Source organism: Salmo salar, chromosome ssa20 (assembly GCF_905237065.1).
Source record: "Salmo salar chromosome ssa20, Ssal_v3.1, whole genome shotgun sequence".
NCBI classification, from domain to species: domain Eukaryota; kingdom Metazoa; phylum Chordata; class Actinopteri; order Salmoniformes; family Salmonidae; genus Salmo; species Salmo salar.
Genome location: NC_059461.1, coordinates 70,720,949 through 70,743,398, shown reverse-complemented (window position 1 = coordinate 70,743,398; position 22,450 = coordinate 70,720,949). Strand labels below are relative to the sequence as shown.

Below are 22,450 nucleotides of genomic sequence, written 5' to 3'. Positions count from 1 at the left end.
TCCTCCCATCCCATCCTTCTTCTCTCCTCTCCTCCCATCCCATCCTTCTTTTCTTCTCTCCTCCCATCCATCCTTCTCCTCTCCTCTCCTACCATCCCACCCTTCTTCAATGCTCTCATCCCATTTTTCTTCTCTCATCTATCTCATCTTCATTCCCTCCACCCATTCCTATTTCATGGACATCCCAGCTGCCTGTGGTGGCATTGTCCGGAATGCCACGGTCGGCCGCATTGTGTCGCCCAGTTTCCCTGGCAACTACAGCAACAACCTGACGTGCCATTGGCTTCTGGAGGCCCCAGAGGGACAGCGAGTGCACGTCCACTTTGAGAAGGTGGCCCTGGCAGAGGACGATGACAGGTGGGGTGTTGGTCATGGGGTTCAATTCACTACAGTGTTCAGTCAGACCTGGGTTCAAATAGTATTAATTTTGTTCCAAGTATTTTGAGCTTTGATTAAGCGTGTCCCATCCTTCAGCGGATGGGACTAAAAACAAACAAAGGATAGGCTAATTGTCATAAGCTTCGTCTTCTGAGGAGGAGAAATCATCGGACCAATACGCAGCATGGTAAGTGTCCATACTTACACCTTTATTTTTAAACGTGAACACTAAACAAAACAAGAAAACGAACGACAGTCCTGTAAGGCTACACAGCTTTACAAAGAAACAACCACCCACAAACACAAGAGAAAATAAACCCACTTAAATATGGCCTCCAATTAGACGCAAAGACAACCAGCTGCTCCTAATTGGAGGTCGTTCCCAAAACTAACACAGAAATAGACAAACTAGAAAACCCACATAGAAATAGAAAACATAAACCAAAAACCTTGAAACACACAAAACAAACATACCCCTGCCACATCCTGACCAACTACAATAACAAAATGACTCCTTACTGGTCAGGACGTGACAGTAACCCCCCCCCCAAAGGTGCAGACCCCGAATGCACCTGAAACAAAAAATTACCAAAACAATAAACCCAAACTAAAGGGAGGGTGGCCACCGTCACCGACGGTTCCTGTGCTACACCCCCCCTTCCCAAACCTCCCCCCACGGAGGTGGCTCTGGGCTTAATCCCCACTCTAATCTGTCCACCCCCGCTGAAGGCTTAGGGCTGTAGCGCGTCGCTGGAGACCTCGGGCTGAGGTGCGTCTCTGGGAGCTCTGGACTGGCGGGCGACTTGGGCTGCGCCGGACTGGCGGGCGACTCGAGCTGCGCCAGACTGGCGGGCGTCTCTGTCAGTTCCGGACTGTAGGTCGTCACCGGAAGCTCTAGTCTGGGAACTGTCACTGGAAGCTCTAGACGGGGCACTGTTGCCGGAAACTCTAGACGGGGCACTGTCGCCAGAAGCTCTAGACGGGGCACTGTCGCCGGAACAGGACCTACTGGACTGGGCAGGCGCACTAAAGGCCTGGTGCGTGGGGCTGGCTTTGGATATATATATAATGTATCAGTCAAAGGTATGGACACACCTACCCATTCTATGGTTTTTCTTTACTATTAGTCTACATTGTAGACTAATAGTGATAACATCAAAACTATGAAATAACACACATGGAATCATGTTGTAACCAAAAAAATTGTTAAACAAATCAAAATATATTTTAGATTTCAGATTCTTCAAAGTAGCCACCCTTTGCCTTGATGACAGCTTTGCACACTCTTGGCATTCTCTCAACCAGCTTCATGAGGTAGTCACCTGGAATGCATTTCAATGAACAGTTGTGCCTTGTTAAAATTTTATTTGTGGAATTTCTTTCCTTAATGCGTTTGAGACAATCAGTTGTGTTGTGACGAGGCAGGTGTAGTATACACAAGATAGCCCTATTTGGTAAAAGACCAAGTCCATAATATGGCAAGAACAGCTCAAATAACCAAAGAGAAACGACAGTCTATCATTACTTTAAGACATGAAGGTCAGTCATGTCAAGCGCTATGATGAAACTGGCTCTCTTGAGGACCGCCACAGGAAAGGAAGACCCAGAGTTACCTCTGTTGCAGAGGATAAGTTAATTAGACTTAACTGCACCTCAGATTGCAGCACAAATAAATGCTTCACAGAATTCAAGTAATAGACACATCTCAACATCAACTGTTCCGAGGAGATTGCGTGAATTAGGCCATCATGGTCAAATTTCTGCAAAGAAACCACTACTAAAAGGACACCAAAAATAAGGAGTGACTTTCTTGGGCCAAGAAACACGAGCAATGGACATTAGACTGGTGGAAATCTGTCCTTTGGTCTGATGAGTCCAAATTTACGGTTTTTCGTTCCAACCGCCGTGTCTTTGTGAGACGTAGAGTAGGTAAACGGATGATCTCTGCATGTGTTTTTCCTACCGAGAAGCATGGAGGAGGTGTGATGGTGTGGGAGTGCTTTGCTGGTGACACTGTCTGTGATTTATTTAAATTTCAATGCACACTTACCCAGCATAGCTACCACAGCATTCTGCAGCGATACGCCATCCCATCTGGTTTGCGCTTAGTGGGACTATCATTTGTTTTTCAACAGGACAATGACCCAACACACCTCTAGGCTGTGTAAGGGCTATTTGACCAAGGAGAGTGATGGAGTGCTGCATCCGATGACCTGACCTCAACCCAATTCAGATGGTTTGGCATGAGTTGAACCCCAGAGTGAAGGAAAAGCAGTCAACAAGTGCTCAGCATATGTGGGAACTCCTTCAAAACTGTTGGAAAAGCATTCCAGGTGAAGTTGGTTGAGAGAATGCTAAGAGTGTGCAAAGCTGTCAAGGCAAAGGTTGGCTACTTTGAAGAATCTGAAATATAAAATATATATCATGTAGTAACCAAATATTTTTGGTTACTACATGATTCCATATGTGTTATTTCATAGTTTTGATGTCTTCACTATTATTCTACAACGTAAAAAACACTTGAATGAGTAGGTGCACTTAGAGGGCTATTCCATCGGTTCTATTGCACCAAGCCAACTCAATAAAGTACATAACTTTAAAAGAAAGCAAATACTATTTGGACCCAGGTCTGCTACAGTGTTCTGACCTTATTGCTCTACTCCAGTACACTATCCAGGTCTAAATGTTCACTTGAGTACAATAATCATTCAACAAGCAGTCAACAGCCCATCAGAGTCCTACTGCTGTCTCTGTGACAGTTGGACCTGATTCTCACTGCAGGCTCATGGTTCTGTTGTCACACATGTCATATTACCAGTCCATTCCTCTGATACACTTCCAGGCATTGTCTCATCATCTGAGGTAGAGATCCAGTGGAACATCTGTGTCTCTGTGTCAGAATGGAAATTACATTTTGAGAAAATAGTTTTAGAGGATGGTAGAAAGAGAGACAAATAAATACTGAAATTGTCACGATTCTGTAAGGCAGGAGGAAAAGGCAGAGTCAAACGCAGGAGACGTAGTCCAGTTGTGCCGTAGAACGGTATATTTATTTCACCGATAAAACCACTCGGCGTAACAAAAGGGCATAGGGTGTGCCCAGAGACCACACTTAACCCCGAGAAAACAAAGATACGCACGGGGCGCAGCCCGGCAAATATAACGTTCCTCTAGCGAGAATCCGCTGGGGAAAAATGTGCAAAAACACAAAACGTTCACAGACCTGCCCACTGACGAATAAACAATCCCGCACAAAACACAAACCACAAGGAACAAACTAAATACCCCCCCCCCCCTACTAATTACAAAAACGGAAACAGGTGCGGACTTAAACAGACAAAACACAACGAACACAGAACATAGATCGGTGGCAGCTAGTAGACCGGCGACGACGTCCGCCGAGCGCCGCCCGGCCGAGGAGGGGCACCATTTTCTGTGGATACTGTGACAGAAATACTGAAATAATTGGAAACATTTCACTTGAATCTCCTTCTTACTTTATTTTTGGACTGTCATTGTGAAACTATAGAGAACAAAAATATATACGCAACATGTAAAGTGTTTGTCCCATGTTTCATGAGCTGAAATAAAAGATCCCATAAATGTTATTTATGCATATAATCTTATTTTGCTCAGATTTTGTGCCAAAATTTGTTTACATTCCTGTTAGTGAGGATTTCTTCCTTGCCAAGATAATCCATCCACCTGACAGGAGTGGCATATCAAGAAGCTGATTAAACAGCATGATCATTACACAGGTCAGCCTTGTGCTGGGGACAATAAAAGGCCGCTCTAAAATTTGCAGTCTTGTCACACAACACAATGCCACAGATGTCTCAAGTTTTGAGGGTGCATGCAATTGCCATGCTGACTGCAAGAATGTCCACCACAGCTGTTGCCAGATAATGTTATTATAATTTCTCTACCATAAGCCGTATCCAATGTTGTTTTTGAGAATTTGGCAGTACGTCCAACCGGCCGCAGACCACGTGTATGGCGTGAGCGGTTTGCTGATGTCAACGTTGTAAACACAGTGCCCCATGGTGGCGGTGGGGTTATGGTATGGGCAGGCATAAACTACGGACAATGAACACAATTGCATTCTATCAATGGCAATTTCAATGCACAGAGATACTGTGACGAGATCCTGAGGCCCATTGTCGTGCCACCTCATTTTTCAACATGATAATGCACAGCCCCATGTCACAAGGATCTTGTACACAATTCCTGGAAGCTGAAAATGTCCCAGTTCTTCCATGGCCTGCATACTCACCATACATGTCTACCAAAGAGCATGTTTGGGATGCTCTGGATTGACGTGTACGACAGTGTGTTCCAGTTCCTGCCAATATCCAGAAACTTCGCACAGGCATTGAAGAGTAATTGGACAACATTCCACAGGCCACAATCAACAGCCTGAACAACTGAATATATTTCAATTTACTGATTTCTTTATATTGAATGTGACACTCAACGTGTTCATTACCTCGATATGTGGATTGAGAAATCACATGGAACCCTGTTTACAACTCTGTATAGAAAGAAACGGACAGAAATACTCTATTACAGGGGGACAGCTTCCATCCTGAGCCATTAAAAAGAGGGCTTCCTAGAAGCCAGTTTTTCAGACTGCGCCGTATATGCCACTCCAAAGATGATTATCTAGAAAAAGCAGCGGAGATGCGCATTAGGTTTCTAAGAAGAGGCTATTCGCCACAATGTGTGGATGAAGCTCTTCATTTGGCATTGGGAAAAACACGAGATGAATTGTTACAAAAAAGACCCGCTAAAGCAAAAGAACACTCCGTAATGTTCACAACCACATATACTTTGAATTCGCGGAAAGTGGGAGCTGTGGTCAAGAAACACTGGCATATTTTATCATTGGACCCAGCTTTGCCGGCTGAATTTAAAAATCCACCAAATTGGTTCATGCCAACTGCCAGCCACGAAAGAAAATCAGCCAGGCTCTTTTACTCCCTCTACCAAATGGTAGCTATAAATGCAGAGGATGCGCACAGTGCAACAATATGATGAAGTGTGAATATTTCTGCCACCCCCACACAGGAAAACGGTTTCAAATAAACAATATCATTACGTGTACCACCACCCATGTTATTTACATTATTAAATGTCCATGTGGGCTCTGCTATGTTGGTAAGACCTCCCGCTCTCTCAAACAGAGAATTAGTGAACATAAAAGTTCAATCAGGAGAAACGACAGGGATTATCCAGTCGCAGTACATTTTAATGACCTAAAACATGACATTTATACCTTTAGATTTTGTGGCATAGAGAAAGTTAAGATATCAGACAGGGGAGGTGATATTAACAATACTCTGAGTAAAAGAGAATGTTTTGGGATTTTTACCCTCCAGACATTTTTTCCTAAAGGACTTAATGAGGAAATGCCTATGTATATGTTATGTTGTGAATTTGAAATATGTCCCTATTTAAGATTACTCTGATGTTTTCGTATGACGTACCCAATGATTAATGAAAACTTGATATGTCCTCATTGTGGTTTTATGTACATATTCAATGCGTCTTATTTATACACTTTTGTAGTATTTGTGAAATGCATATTGTTATGTTTGGTAGCACTTATTTATTTTTCCTTTGCCTCCAAACCCTTTCCATGCGTGGAACGAATGTGGGTGGGGCTAGGTCTACATAGAGGTGCTGTTTTCAGAAAACTCACAAAAGCTCTGACAAAGGCCGTTAGGCCGATACGTAAGCTTATTAAATATCAGTGATACTATCAAGAGCAGTGTGCGGTTTCCTTTTTCCTTATATGAACTGTAACTCAGTAAAATCTTCAAAAATGTTGCATTTATATTTATTTTCCTTATTGGAATCATAATGCTATGTGACTGCATCTATAAGCTGTTGTGAATGTTTGTAAGGCAATATAACACTTCACAAGAGTGTGCTTCAAATGAATTCATTGAATTGACTAGGATATGCTTATTTGAGTTGAGATAATGTTGTTTTTATGAGTGGTAGCCACTGTGTCTGGAGACAATAACAAATTGACTTTTAATGAGGTCAGTAGGCTAGCTCCTCAGCTGTACTGAATTATATCATCAGCCTTATATGCAGAACAGTCAAGCCCAATGCTGTACTACCGTATCACATTCCTTCCTGTTTCTTCGTCTCATTAGGAACGTGCCCACCATGCATATTACGAGGTCTTAGAAATCCAACCAGCTACTGATGTGTTTTCATTTCTCTCTTTCAGGCTTCTGATAAAAAATGGGAACAACATTGACTCTCCTCCGCTGTATGACTCATATGAGGTGGAGTACCTGCCCAACGAGGGCCTGGTGAGCACCTCCAGATCCCTCTTCATAGAGCTCACCACTGACGGTGCAGGCACCTCCACCGGCATCGCCATCAGATACCAAGGTAGACACATCCCCAAGGGAGCTAACACAAGTCTTCAGGTCTCGGTTACCCCTAGCCCCCCCTTTGACCTTCTCCATCTCACAGAGACCCATCCAGGTCATGGCACCAATGTTACTGACTGGGGTAGAAGGCCGGTTCCCTGTGTGCCACAAGACTAGGCATGGGTATCTAACACAAGTCTTCAGGTCTTTGGAAAGGGTACTTGGCTATGAAAAGCCAACTGACATTTACTCCTGTTGCACCCTCTACAACCACTGTAATTATTATTATTTGACCCTGCTGGTCATCTATGAATGTTTGAACATCTTAAAGAACAATCTGGCCTTAATGGGCATGTATTCTTATAATCTCCACCGGGCACAGCCAGAAGAGGACTGGCCACCCCTCATAGCCTGGTTCCTCTAGGTTTCTTCCTAGGTTCCTGCCTTTCTAGGGAGTTTTTCCTAGCCACTGTGCTTCTACATCTGCATTGCTTGCTGTTTGGGGTTTTAAGCTGGGTTTCTGTATAGCACTTTGTGACATCTGCTGATGTAAAAAGGGCTTCATAAATACATTTCAATGATTTGATTGATACTCAAGGATACTCAAACTTCCCTCACACACAGTCCAGCAGTGTAGAATTAGTGGAGATAAAAACTGTTGTTTAAGAAATGCATCACGCAGACTCCTCCAGGCCCTGGTGTGGACAAAAGGCACTGCCTCAGGCCCTCTCCTCTTCTTTCCCTCCTAGAAATAATTGGAATGGAAATAAGTTAAACATAACATAACAATTGAAGTCCTCTGCTCTGACCAGTTTAGCTTCAAACTCTCAAATGTTACATTTTTCTCTACGCTCATCCCCAGTCATCCTCTCTACTTATGTGGCAACTCATATGTGGCTTTTCAAAGGGCTATTCAGAGCTTGGAGTCAGAGCCACATTACAGGTCCTGGAGTCATTATCCAATCAGATCAATTTAATCTGTATTGGGCTTCAATTTACTGTAGCAAATGGGATTACGCTGTAAGAGAGCAGCGCTGCTTATTCTAATGGACCGTGTGTGGGTTGTCTTTAACATCATTACCCTGTTCAATCTGACACCGTGTATAACTGCTTTAATAGTGCTCCTCTCATCCTGAAACCATTACATGTCAGTCAGTGGGTTGAAGCAGCAGACCACCAATTAAATGTACCTCTGGGTCTGCTCCGTCTCTGATAGGCAGCGAGCTAACGGGCGGCTCGCTGTCAGCAAAGTCAATGGCCCACTGCCTATGGCACACATGGGGCTCAGTGACACAGTCTGGCCTTTTTTCTGTGGTTGATCCACATATCCTCTCTTTCACAGCGTTTGCAGTGGGCCACTGCTACGAGCCGTTCGTCAAGTACGGTAACTTCACCAGTAATGACAGCACGTGGGCAGTGGGGACAGTGGTAGAGTTCACCTGTGACCCTGGCTACACCCTGGAGCAGGGCTCTGTCATCATTGAGTGCATGGACCACAACAACCCCCAGTGGAACGAGACTGAGCCCGCCTGCAGAGGTATGCTGTGTGTTTTTGTTCTGTGCAGGAAATTAGCCATATGATATTGTTGCACAGATTATTTTTGCTTACTGTGTGTGTGTGTGTGTGTGTGTGTGTGTGTGTGTGTGTGTGTGTGTGTGTGTGTGTGTGTGTGTGTGTGTGTGTGTGTGTGTGTGTGTGTGTGTGTGTGTGTGTGTGTGTGTGTGTGTTACAGCTGTTTGCAGTGGAGAGATGACTGACTCTGCTGGAGTGGTCCTGTCTCCTAACTGGCCAGAGGCCTACGATAGCGGCCAGGACTGCATCTGGGGGATTCACGTGGAGGAAGACAGGAGGATCATGCTAGACATCCAAGTGTAGGTATCTTAATTATCTCTTACTGTTTTACACTACAGATTCTCCTGAACATAAGATATGACATTTTATGCAGATGCAGAAAAAGAATGTTAGCTATGGGAACCCTTTAAAACAACGTCCTGGCTGCACATCCCCTTCCCATAGCTGTTCAAGTGGAGGAACTATTCCACCACAGAATAGCTCTAACCTTTGTAAGAATCTTGACCCTCACACGAGCTCTACAGCAGATCTCTGCACTCAGATCATTAGGAGAAGCTTTACTGCTGATGTAGAAACACAGCCCCGACTTCAAACACAAACCGCCAGTGCAAAAAACTACCCCACTGTGACTGGTTAAACAAATCAAAAAAGAAAAGGTCTGAAGATAAAATAATATGTTGCTCTTGGATGGGACACATAAGTAGCAGCAGACAAAGGTTAATTACCAACTGGAAAGGAAACTAATTATTTCACAGGGGTTCAGACAGAGGTGGTGTGTGTGTGTTCTGCTGAATCAGATAGGTTGACTTGAGCAGAGCAGGGGAGAGGAGCTAGTGTTTTCCTTGATAGTGATGTCAGGTGAAGGCTGGGAACAGAAGACCCTGCTGTGTCAGACCCTGATATATTAACCATGCGTACAATCATTTGGCTTCCTTAATTAAGAACTGGCTCATTTGCATATGTTGTCTCTCTTGCTCTTTTCTCTTCTCTCTCTCTTCGGAACGCCTCAGCTGTGGTTGTACATTCTGAAGCATTGTAATAAATGGCATCCTCCATGTTTGGTACAAGAAGCTGTCAAAATAATGAATTTCCTATTAATTTAGAGGGGATGCGATTTGTGCAGATTTGACTTTCAGGGACACTGGTGAAGAGCGTTCAGCTCAACCTTGGAACGTTGATGAGAATTCAGCCTGAGTGTGCATGTGGGTGAGACAGAGAGAAGGCTATCTAAGGATAATCTACAGGATTTCCTTTCCATTTCCTCCAGTTTTGATGTGAACATCAATACCAGCACACACTGAAAGGTGAACAAGGGGAAATATGAGAACCTAACATCTGCAATCTCAGTTTAACGACATCACTCAAACCACTGTTATCCTTCAGTATATCCTCAAGGAAAGCATTCAGTCTCTGATCATAGTGATGAAACCAGGGTTGCACAAAGAGTGATTGTGCTTGGAGCCCAGTCACTGATAATCTGAACACACAGACTCTTGTGCCATGGACCTGCATATACCATGGCTGATGCCTCCCTCTTGGCCCACTAGTCACGCCAGCATTCTGAAACACCATTGCACAGTGTGCCTTCCTAAAGCTCGTTACCAGGGTTTAGGAACACTTTACCACGGTAATGAGAACAATCTTATTCCTCTATAATCATTCATCACTGCCCAGCATCCTGTTCACCGCTCCCACAATCACACAGGACCAGGGGCCCTAATGACGGCTGGTACACTCATTCAGGGGCCCTACTAATGACGACTGGTAAATCCCGACCAACTAGGAGTACTAGCTAGGTGCTCGTTAAGAGCTCAGGTGCAAGAGGAGGGGCTGTGAACCACATGCAGGTGTGGAGGAGGGTACACCTGGGGTGTAGTTCAGCAGCCTAAGTTCAGATGCTCCAAATGTTGATGGAGTGCTCCAACGCCTAAATAGTGTTTAGGAGTGTATGGGAATGAGAATAAGCTGTGCCTCTGCCTTGATGAACTTTGATTATCAGAAATACAAATTCTGAATAAACACCTGCACACAAACACGCATGCATGTGACCTTTGGCAGTTCTAGTTAATGTAAATACACATGCATGCATACATTCACGTACACATTCACTGAAATAGTTTGCAAGTTAAATAGGATTTGAAAGACAGACAGTGATTCTGTGTTACGTCCTGACCAGTAAAGGGGTTATTTGTTATTGTAGTTTGGTCAGGACGTGGCAGGGGGTGTTTGTTTTATGTGTTTCAGGTTTTTTGGTTAATCTTTTATGTTGGTATATTTCTATGTTCGTTCTAGTTTTTCTATTTCTATGTTTAGTTTATTGGGTTGACCTTCAATTGGAGGCAGCTGTTCCTCGTTGCCTCTAATTGAAGGTCCTATTTACTAGGGGTGTTTTTCTATGGGTTTTTGTGGTTAGTTGTTCCATGTGTAGCTGTATGTCTCACAGGACTGGTTTTTTTCGTCGTCGTCGTCGTCGTCGTCGTTGTTGTTTTGATTAAGTGTTTTGTTTCGTTTTCTTTTCTTCGCATTAAATAAAAGAAGATGAGCATACACATTCCCGCTGCGCCTTGGTCCCATCTTTACGACGAACGTGACATTCTGGTAGTTTCCATATTGGCTTCCATTAAAGTGTGCTTTGCCTTTGGTGAGAATTTAGTGAAAAGAGCGACAGGATATTTTATGCATCAAATATTAGTTCTAGCACTTATCTTGATTAGGCTTGCGTCCCAGGGCTAGAAGTTGGCAGGAGAACTCATTGGCTTATTCCATCACTAGTATCGCTGATAAGTGTGACTCTGAGCCTGCTAGTCTGGATACTGTATGTTAGTCTAGCACTGGGAGTTGAGTCGGAGTGAAGGGCAGTGGATCTGGATCCCTGTCCAGCCAAGATCTCACAAGCCAGAGAGGAGAGAATTAGAAACAGGATTTTCCATCAGAACATTAATTCAGGTTTGGGAACTAAGAGGTGCAGGGGTGAGATGAAAGGAGAATGGTCCAATGACCATTGGGGAGCCATCATGACACCCAAATAACTGTGTTTAGTCGAATTGGGATTTGTATTGAGGGGTATTAATTTTGCTCAAACTAGTTTGAAACTTGTACTGGACATAAATGTCAAGTTCTCTCAGTGGTGGAGAAGAGCGAATGCGAGTACAGATGAGTTGTCTGAGATAATGCATTGTGAAGGAACATGGTGGCAGGCATGTAGGCCTGTGGGCTGAGTCAATCTGAGCCTGTGTTTAAATTACACTAAATCATATCACTGCCACACAATAGAAAGCATGATTGATTTTCTCTGCAGATACGGCAGCACAGCTATGCAAAGGCTTGTTTAACTCGATCACAACTAATTTTATGCAAGCTGATACAATTTCTCAATCTGTCCCGCTCTGTTGAGGTGAGATGCATTTTCAATAGTCAATGAATTACTGCAGATGTAGCTTTTTCTAGAGTTCCAATACAGATGCATCAGCAGAAAATATCCACTGGGCACACGCTGGTTGAATCAACATAGTTTCCACATCATTTCAATGAAATTTAATCAAAATGGAATAGTTGTTGAATTGACGTCTGAGCCCAGTGGGTAGGCTAAGCTGTGCGGATATTTCATTAGTCTGAAACACCTGATCTTTGCCAAGACGTGTGTGCATCATATCTTTAATGTCTTGAAACTGAACTCCGTTCACAGAGTGTAAACAAGTTGACAAGATTGAGACATTTTTACACTCTCTGTTATTCATGTCATACAATACACTACTGATACACGACTGCATTACAGCACCAACTCTCTTTATCGCTCAGATTTTTCAGTATTTTTTTCTGTTAAACTCCAAAGTGGTTAATAGTACAATTGCTTGCCTTGTAATGAATTTTATCAGGAGCCATTTGTGACTAATTAGAGACAGGAAAAAGTAACTTGTCACTTCCCTATTCTGGCGGAGAGTCATTTCCTCCCTACTTCACATCCCGTCCTGGTGCTTAAGGAGAGGAAAAAATTACCACATGGTTTTTCACTTTCTTGTCAGTAGAGCTATGGCGCTCCAAAGTAAATGGAAAAGTAAAACAGAACATCTCAAAGCAAGAAAAGTATTTTAATGAGGGTGCTTTCAAGTTTTTAAAACAGATACAGAAAACAATGACAAAGAAACTATAGGACAAATGAGCTAGTAATGTGAGAGTGTGCGTGAAGGCCAATTCATTGTGCACGGTGAAATACATTTTCCTTCTTGGTGTTCCAGCCTCAATATAGGGAAGAACGACCTGCTCACATTCTATGATGGAGATGACCTGACTGCTAAGGTGCTGGGCCAGTACGGAGGCTCACGGCCACACTTCAAAATCTACACCTCCATGGCCGACGTCACCATCCAGTTCCAGTCTGACCCGGCAACCAACATCTACGGCTACGGCAACGGCTTTGTGGTGCACTTCTTTGGTAAGGCCCCGGAGTGAGTTACGAGAGTGTGTGAACAGAGAGTTGAAGAGATAGACGGCCAGTGAAAAGGGGAGATGAGTAAGGAGGAGGAGAGTTCTAGAGGGTTCAGGAGGAGGAGACACTCTTCCATGGTCAGAGGGGCCCCTTCCATCAGCACGGTCGTCACGACACCGGAGCGGAGCCAACCAATAAAGCAGACATCTGATAAGATGCAATGAATTCCATGCAGAGAGTGGAAGAAAGAGGAGGCAGCGGAATACTGATGACTGGGAGAGAGAAGAGTGAGTGAAAGAGAGAAGAGGAAGGGAGAGAGAGAGAGAGAGAGAGAGAGAGAGAGTGAGTGGGGAGAGTGAGTGGGAGGAGAGTGAGTGGGAGGAGAGAGAGAGGGAGGAGAGAGAGGGGGAGGAGAGAGAGGGGGGGAGGAGAGAGGGGGAGAGAGAGAGAGAGAGAGAGAGAGAGAGAGAGAGAGAGAGAGAGAGAGAGAGAGAGAAACAGACAAAGGGAAGGCGGAGGGAGGGAGAGAGAGAGAAGGCAGAGAGAGAGAGAAACAGACAAAGGGGAGAGAGAGAGAGAGAGAGAGAGAGAGAGAGAGAGAGAGAGAGAGAGAGAGAGAGAGAGAGAGAGAGAGAGAGAGAGAGAGAGAGAGAGAGAGAGAGAGAGAGAGAGAGAGAGAGAGAGAGAGAGAGAGAGGTGGTTTTGTAGTCTGTTCATGCCTCTAACTGAGAGGGAAAACAAGGCCCAGCCAAGTGGTGCAGCTGTCTGGTATTGTGCCCGTCAGAGGCCCAAACACAATTACTGCGTGTGTTTGTCTACATTAGCCTCATCTGCAGGGTGCCCTGCCCTCTCTGGCTTCTGCTGTGGCTAGAGCAGTGACAACCATGCTGCCTGGCAGATAGACTTCCCCATGCATGGTACTTTTCACACTAGATTGAAATTCCCACAAAATGGATGTCCTCTATTGTGTTTGTCCTGAGGTTCATTCATTTGAATGCAAAACCACACCACTCCAGCTCTGTGCGCTCTGTAAAGTAGGTGCCTTTTTTCTCTCTCCCTCCTTCATGGATACAGAGGTACCTCGTAACGACACGTGTCCGGAGCTCCCAGAGATCACCAACGGATGGAAGAGCACCTCCCACCCTGAGCTGGTCCATGGCACGGTGGTCACCTACCAGTGCTACCCAGGCTTCCAGCTGGTGGGCACAGAGCTGCTCATGTGCCAGTGGGACCTGACCTGGAGCGGAGACCTGCCCAGCTGTGAGAGAGGTTAATACCATACACACACATGCGCACATACAAAAGGTGCTTTGTAGGTGTGAGAGGCAGTTTCAGTTAAGGACAGGCTAAAGCAGAGGCTGATGGGTAAAAACATTCACTGCTTTCCTGAAAACACAATCCTTTTTCTCTGTAAACCGACGTATCAGTGAGTTGAATAGGCTCTGTGTTCCAGCTCCTCCACACATTACTCCTGTTCTATCCAGACAACCTGGATGCTGCGGAGTAGAGACAGGATAGTGTGACAGAGTGTCCTTGGTCCTGATCCCGTCCCACACAGTGACAGGCACGGCATCACTGACCGGTAACAGGACACAGGGGTTTGGAGCCTCATTTGGACGTCTGTCACGTAAACATTATTACCACACTGACCCCTATCCTACAGGGCCCAGGATTGGGTTTGTGGTTTGCTGCTGTGAGAGACTGAGACACAGAGATGATCTCTTTATTCTCCAGCTCGGTGGGTTTATGTCTGAAGGGTTTACTTAGAAAAAGTCACCACTCTGGCCGCATCGGATAACCACAAATAAGCAGTGAAATACTAATAATATAATAAATTTAAATTGTATTCACTGCACATGAGTAAAGCTCTGTTTTGTCTGTCTGTCTGTCTGTCTGTCTGTCTGTCTGTCTGTCTGTCTGTCTGTCTGTCTGTCTGTCTGTCTGTCTGTCTGTCTGTCTGTCTGTCTGTCTGTCTGTCTGTCTGTCTGTCTGTCTGTCTGTCTGTCTGTCTGTCTGTGTGCGTGTGTCAGTGCTGTTGTGTGCCGACCCAGGTACTGTGGAGCACAGTCGCAGGGTGTTGTCCGGCCCGCGTTTCACTGTAGGCTCCACAATCCAGTACATCTGCCACAAGGGCTACACCCTCTCTGGAAACAGCCTGCTCTCCTGCTACAACCACGGCTCCTCCGGACCTAAATGGAGTGAGAGGCTACCCAAATGTGTCTGTATGTACCCCCTGGTTTTTCAGCCTGATAACACATGTCCATCACACACTTCCCAGCTACACATGGTTCCTTGGACTTTGTGGGAACATACATTTTTGGTTTCCCATTGGTTCTGGGAATGAAGTTGGTAAAGCTGAAAGTTTTTTTAAACGTTCTGAGAACAGAAGTGAACATTTTGCCGGTTCTGGGAACATACATTTTAGGTTGCAGGGAGATTCTGAGAACGTTTTGCTATGGTTCCCTAAAAGTTTTTCTGGGAGGTTTTATTATCTTAGATATGCAGTTTTATAAACTGTTCTTCATCCTGTAAGCATTACATGTCAATGCAGGAATTTTGATAGTGCACATTTAGGATGGGCTCCCGAGTGGCGCAGCGTTCTAAGGCACTGCATCTCAGTGCTAGAGGCGTCACTACAGACCCTGGTTTGATTCCAGGCTGTATCACAACCGGCTGTGATTGGGAGTCCAATAGGGCGGCGAACAATTTGCCCAGCGTCGTCTGGGTTTGGCCGGGGTAGGCCGTCATTGTAAATAAGAATTTGTTCTTAACTGACTTGTCTAGTTAAATAAAGGTTAAATAAATAAAACAGGACTGCGGGCTAGAAGGTTGAAGGTTCGCAGGTCACAAGTATTTCCCTAAAAGTTGTCTGGGTTTAAACATCTATTGTACAGAAAGTGAATAGATTAATAAATTGATAGTGACAGAATTTGATTACTTCCCAAGCGAAGTTTGCCATTATCTTTAATAAAAAGGTAGGCCTATGGCATACCCTCTCATACCCCCTCAATTCAAGTCTTTGTTTTAACTTAGCCTACCTCCGTGTCAGTGAAGGGCTGTTATTTAAAGAGTGCATGGTGGGTGGAGGAATTGACTGACAAATCTATGGATATAGCAGCCTATTCAGTTTGAGCCTAATGTCGTCTGTCAAACAGGTAGGCCTGCCTCTTATTTCTTAACTAGGAAGAAATAGGCTCCAACACAAAGCCCTCTTGTTGTTAGTAAAGTCTAATTAAAATGAAGACTGTTTAAATTAATTATGCCTACTCAAATTTGCATACTTTCAGCACCATGAGCTGTCCATTTCCAATTGATTGTGCTGCGGCTGCTGCTTCAAGTTTCAGCACCACAATGTAAGTTACTTGAATCTGGCTTATTGTGAAGTCAATACCTCTCATAAATACATCTTGGGCAAGAAACGTTGTTTTTATTCAAATCAATTATGGTAGTAGGGAGCTATCAAAGTTGACCTCCGGCCTTCGCGCTCTCCTTCTCAAACTGAACAGAACATAGGCTATAGGCTAGTCTGTGTGCAACCTGTGCAGCAATCTTACAAATACAGCTTTGTTCTGTGCTTCTCTGAGCATGCACTTCGTAGCCTATAGGCTATGGATCATTTGATTGAGACTACACTAAATAGCCTATAGGCATAATTGATATTGCGCGCCCAGCGGAGAATCAGAGATGAGGGGCAGCATCGGGCACACATCGATATATAGCCTAATAAGCAACTAATTCTACAACCCTGAGAAATATAGAAATTTCATCAATTACAAAGTACATGATCGTCCCCTGGACTAGATTTAAAAAATACTGAAATTGAAAAAGCATGACCCTACCCCGTTTTCCTCCAGGTAACCATTCTGTACATTTCTATCAGTCCCTTTAAGCATTAATCATGCAAGAAAATGTATTTTTTTATTGCGGCATGGTGTCAGTGAGATTCAAACCTATGATCTTCTGTTCTCTATCCATGGAATTAGTGCTACGTCACCAGGATGGAGCTAGCATGCCATGTTTTATTTTACTTATACAAGAATTTGTTCTTAACTGACTTGCCTAGTTAAATAAAGGTTCAATAAAAATAACATTTCAAAATAAATACAAAGCTGTTCATTTTAGCCTATTCAAAGAGACCCCATTTCAAAGGAAACAAGTACTTCATTAAAAGTGCAATATGCAGGAATTACAGTGCCATTTACTGGTTGCTAAAATTTGAATAATTCGTCTAATTTCAGTTTATGTGACAAAACAAGCCCTCAGAGTGCATTATTTATTATTTACATTTTAGCAGACGCTCTTATCCAGAGCGACTTACAGTAGTGAATGCATACATTTCATTTCATACATTTGTTTTTTCGTACTGGTCCCCCGTGGGAATCGAACCCACAACCCTGGCGTTGCAAACACCATGCTCTACCAACTGAGTGTAGAGAATCATTGTACCAACTGTATTTTCAGTTGTTTGAATCTGGTGTACAAAACCTAAAGTAAATGCAAAAATGAAACTTAAGAATGGGAAGTTAAATAAAGGTTAAATACACAAATGTAAAAGCATAGAAATAGCGCACATAGATCTGACCTACCGCTTTTAGACATGCTTCCAATGAGAATGACATATCTATAACTCACATTTCTATATACATTTGGTCAGGTCGCCCCCAAAAAGTTACATTGTTTTTGCATCTATTACTTTCGATTTTGTACATCTGCATCAAACAACTGAAAATACAGTATTTTTCATTATTGAAAATATATTTCACAGCGGTTTAGATGGTACGACGATTCTCTACACGATACATTGCTTGTTTTGTCACAAAAACTGAAATTATGCTAAATATTAGAATTTTAACAACCAGGAATTGGCGGTGCGATTTCTGGATATTGTACCTTTAACATTCTCTGAACGTTCTGAGAACATTACTTTGAATAGAACCATGAGTAAAAGCTATGCTGAAATACAGAAATGTCCACCTGGTTTTCAGAACGTTATGTGCAAGCTTGGTATCCTGCACCATTCCCAGAACATTGTGGGGAGGTTGTATAACCATAGGACAACCACGCTCTCACCAAGCTCTAAGAAACATATGCTTCACAGAACGTTATATACTAGCTAGATTGGCAGTTTTACTAGCTGTTTAGAAAAATACATGATATGATGACTGTGTGTATGTGTGTCTGCGTGTGTGTCCTGTCCTCTCCTTTCTCAGCAGTGAACTATGAGCCTTGCAGGAACCCTGGCACCCCGTCATACAGCACCCAGATCTCAGAGAAGCCTCTCTATCAGGCCGGGGAGACGCTGCGCTTCTCCTGCGTCAGAGGCCATGAGTTGCTAGGGGAGCCTGTCCTCCGCTGTGTCCCTGGACACCCTTCACAGTGGAGCAGCCTGCCCCCTGTCTGTAGAGGTAGGAACTGCGGACATGTACTCCCCTTTGTGTAGTTCACACAGGCTTAGTTCACAGTAGTTCATGATGAACAATATATATGTCTGTATGTTTTTACATCTGTGTTCTGATGTTTTTCATTTATTTACAGCCTCCTCAATGGAGTTTATAAATGAACGCAGGCTAGACGGTAAGTGTCGTCATATTTGCACAGTAATTGTTAGATCTTTCAAATGAATACATCAAATCAAGACCTAGTAATAAAAAGAAATACAATACTTCACAGCAACTTCAAGTGTGCTACATTGAAGAATGCATCTTTAGGTTATCATAACAGTTGAGTGTGTCCTGTTGATTTCTCTACCACCAGTTGCCAGTGCCGACTACAGCATGGAGGGAGCCAACATAGCTCTAACAGTCTTTATACCAGTGGCCCTCATCATGGTCTTCATCATCGGAATCTACCTTTACTTCTCCAAGTAGGTCTAGTATGCATATTTTATATAGATAAACAAAATACTTTTAAAGTATGAAAGCTATCATCATCCATAGTACCTACTGTAGTAGACTAACCAGTGCTTGACTTGGACTGAAATAGGTTCTGGTACTCGTCTTGGGTGCCGGTACTGTTTATATTTAGGTGTAGGAACTCCACAATGCTTTTTAACTAATATTCTATAAGAAGAACAGAAGTTCAAGCAGTAGAACATTTTAGATGCTGGTACTCCGCACCGGTGAACTTTTGCCCAAGTCAAGCACTGAGTCTAACCAATAGCCATAGACCCAACAGGTTCTGTAATAATGTTGTAAGTATACTATGCTGCCCTTATGACACTATGTCTGTGTTCTCTAGGGTTCAGGGGAAGCCTATGTGTCTTCCCATGTCCACCTCCTTACCATATGACCACATCTCACGAGAGTCCACCTTCGACAGCTCTCTCTACGAAACAGAGGCTACAGTACGTTATGTTATAGAGATATTCACTCGTTCTTTAAGATGCCTGTTGGAATTAGTAAGCCCCCAAAAAGGTTGAATTTAGGCACTGTCATTTGTGTATGAGATGATGCACTTAAAGCACCATCTGGTTTGCCATATAAATGTAATTCCCCGTTAAGTGATGTTATAGAAATAGGATTGAGGAGTGTAAAGATATACTCCATTCACCTTCAGTCATTGATAAGGGCCATTTCATTACACCTGATACAGACAAAAGTTTGCCTAGTTAATTTGACAATGCAAAGCTCTATTATTTGACAGAGTGCTATGACATGGTTTTCAGACATGGGTTCAAATAGTATTTGAAAGTTATAAAATATTTTACCCAAGTCTGATGCTTTCATGCTATGAATACCGATTGTTTGTCTGTCTATCTGTCTGTCTATATGTCTGTCTCTTTCTCTGTACTTCCATGACTGCACTCCTGAAGAACAACGAGGTGAGACCAAGCGCTAGGCTACATCCTGCTTATTAAGCCTCCAGTGTGTCTGTCAGTCAGTCTTCATCAATTCCACACTCTGATTCTGCAGCCTGAACCTATTACACACTGTGAGCTTATTGAACTAAAGCCCACAGTAGGTTGAGCACATTTAAAAATGGGTCAGGAGGAGATGGGCAAACCTCTCAAATCAAATAAAAAATATAATCAAAGTTTATTGGTCGCCTACACAGTTTTACAGATGTTATCGCAGGTGCAGCGAAATGCTTATGTTTCTAGCTCCAACAATATCTAGCAATACAATACAATACACACACAATCTAAAAGTAAATATAAATAAATATATACTGGATGTATGTAAATGGTGTGTATAGACAATTCAAAATCATTGTCTCCTCTCAGGAGAAAATGGAAAAGCCTCACAGTTTGGGCTGACCACCTCCACACACTAAATGTATCTCTGTGATATCCCTATCATAGCCTACAAACAGATGTCTGTTATCACATGGCTCGTTCACAAAAAGAGGAATGGCATTTGTGATCATAGTAGAAATATGGTCTACTGTACTTCTCAGTCTCCCTATACCTTCTTGTGTACAAGCTTGTCCCTAATTCAGAACTCTGTCCTCATTTCACAGGACACAAGAGAGTATGAGGTTTCCATCTAGAGGCACGACTTCGTGTTTCAGCATGGACAGGTCTGGTCTCAAGCCGGTTTGCCTAGTGGAAGTTTGTCTGCACTCCACTGACCGATAACACACACCGCTCTTTACTTGCCTCCACCTTTTCCTCTGTCTGCTGAACATATCTCTGCCCAGCCCACAGTGGAAATTGGCCATCACTGCAAAGACTGGAAAACATGATTATTTTTGTAGAGATTCAACAGCAATGGCCTAACACCAGTGTTTGTACAGTTTGTATCCTGATATGAACAAACCCTAAAGACGTCAGTCCAATGTGGAACCTCACAAATGGGAAATGCTGTATCTAGTCCGAAAAATGTATGTAGTCCGAAAAATACAATGTGTAAATACAACAGGATATGTTTTTCACACAGCTTGTAGGGCATTTTTATTTTGAGGGAAGGCAAAACACAAAAGAGCTAGATTATTCAAGTGATGATTGGAGGGATATCATAATAACTTGATCGACTCTTAAAGCTTTCAAATACACTGGACAATTGAAACATATTTTCATTTTTTTGTACAGTATCTCCAAATTGCAAAGATGACCCTCTCAAAAACATGTAAACACACCTCTTTTTTTAATGCAACCTCCTATGATTAAAAACATCAGAATGTGCCTTAAATTAAAGGCCCTTTTTAAGCAATGTTCATATCATGTATATTTCTGATACGTCATTGGTTCAGCTTAGATTATTACATTGTTGATTTCATATGGATCATAAAATAGAGATTTGGTAATGCAAAGAAAAAGTAATTTAATTTCTTCTCATTCACGTTTTTGTTCACAATTGTATGTATGCCTTCAAAATGCTGATTAAAAGGTATTCATTAATGATATTGGATTGGCAAACATCTGAAAAGTCCATGGCAAAGTGTATGTCAGTTCTATTGCCATTTGTTTTGTAATGAAAACCAGGGAAGGTTAAGCTTAAGAAGTCAGTTTTGTGGATTGGGGAATTCTCAAAAACTGATGCAATGTATTTGCCAAAAATAATATAGCTGATTCTGTAGGAGAATACATCACCATTCAAACTCTATTTTTATCATTGTCACATTATAATATTTATTCATACAAACAGGTATGATGACAATATTATAATTCTATAATCTCGTTTTGATGCATTGTATATAAACTGATTAAGCCACTTCATGAACAAAACACGTCCTCAATAAAGTTACTATTCAGAAAAAAAATTGACACAATCTTATTAATTCATTTATTAAGGATTACTGGTTCACTTCAAGATGCAATTTACTGTTTTGCCCTCTGAGTCGTTCATCTGAATTTGCCCTGATAAGTATACATGAATAAAGCAGAGCTGAAAGAAGCAAGAACTTCCTTGAAAGAAGTGGAGAAAACTGCATAACACCAAGAAAGAAGTTGAGAAAACCGCATAACAGAGCACACTGGAGGAAGTTTTTGTCAGATGACCTATTCTCCTTAATGAGTCAAAGTAAGTAAAGTATACATGGATGGAGCTACCTCTGACAGTGTAGAGCAGGGCTGCCCAACCCTCTTCCTGGAGATCTACAGTCCTGTTGGTTTTCAGTCCAACCCTAATTTAACACACCTGATTATACTAATTAGCTGCTCAACAAGACCTTAACTAGCTGAATCAGATACACTAAATTAGGGTTGGACCGAAAACCTACAGGACAGTAGATCTCCAGGAAGAGGGTTGGGCAGCCCTGGTGTAGAGGGTTTGGGCTTGGAGCTGCAGCAGACTCGTGTCCGTTGTGGGGGTGTAGTGTACTAGTGTGTAGTTCAGAGTGTAACAGACTTACGCCCGGTGTAGTGTACTAGTTTGTAGTTCAGAGTGTAACAGACTTACGCCCGGTGTAGTGTACTAGTTTGTAGTTCAGAGTGTAACAGACTTACGCCCGGTGTAGTGTACTAGTGTGTAGTTTAGAGTTTAGCAGACTTAAGCCCAGTGTAGCGAAGGGGTGGTCTTCCTGTATAGGCTACATAAATGTATACTGTTCCCTATACATTATATTTGCCCCTATAGACCCTTATACCAACCCTGGGTAAGATTACCAGTGTAGACAAGACCATCAACGTGCACTGTGGTCTGGTACCATCTATAGTCAGGTAATTTATGTTTGAACAATAGTCTAACATTTTCTGATATCAGCAGACATTTGCAACAGACAGCGATTGGGAATAACTGGCACAGA

At 42.9% G+C, this 22,450-nt stretch overlaps 1 protein-coding gene across 2 annotated transcripts in view; it reads left to right on the top strand.

Moving 5' to 3' along the window:
- LOC106581239 (seizure protein 6 homolog) overlaps positions 1-21,458 on the top strand; it is a 209,775-nt gene extending 188,317 nt beyond the window's left edge. The window contains exons 6-18 of one of the 2 annotated variants that reach the window (XM_045703872.1): positions 189-357; positions 6,620-6,786; positions 8,110-8,304; positions 8,501-8,639; positions 12,576-12,772; positions 13,841-14,035; positions 14,797-14,988; positions 17,980-18,171; positions 18,302-18,340; positions 18,521-18,629; positions 19,004-19,109; positions 19,578-19,586; positions 20,225-21,458. In XM_045703872.1, the coding sequence (XP_045559828.1) occupies positions 189-357; positions 6,620-6,786; positions 8,110-8,304; positions 8,501-8,639; positions 12,576-12,772; positions 13,841-14,035; positions 14,797-14,988; positions 17,980-18,171; positions 18,302-18,340; positions 18,521-18,629; positions 19,004-19,109; positions 19,578-19,586; positions 20,225-20,254 (1,739 nt within the window). In that variant the 3' untranslated portion in view covers positions 20,255-21,458. Of the gene's footprint in view, positions 1-188; positions 358-6,619; positions 6,787-8,109; positions 8,305-8,500; positions 8,640-12,575; positions 12,773-13,840; positions 14,036-14,796; positions 14,989-17,976; positions 18,172-18,301; positions 18,341-18,520; positions 18,630-19,003; positions 19,110-19,577; positions 19,587-20,224 lie in introns of both variants that reach the window. The other variant, XM_045703871.1, reaches the window with a different exon arrangement.
- Positions 21,459-22,450: the final 992 nt, after the last annotated feature.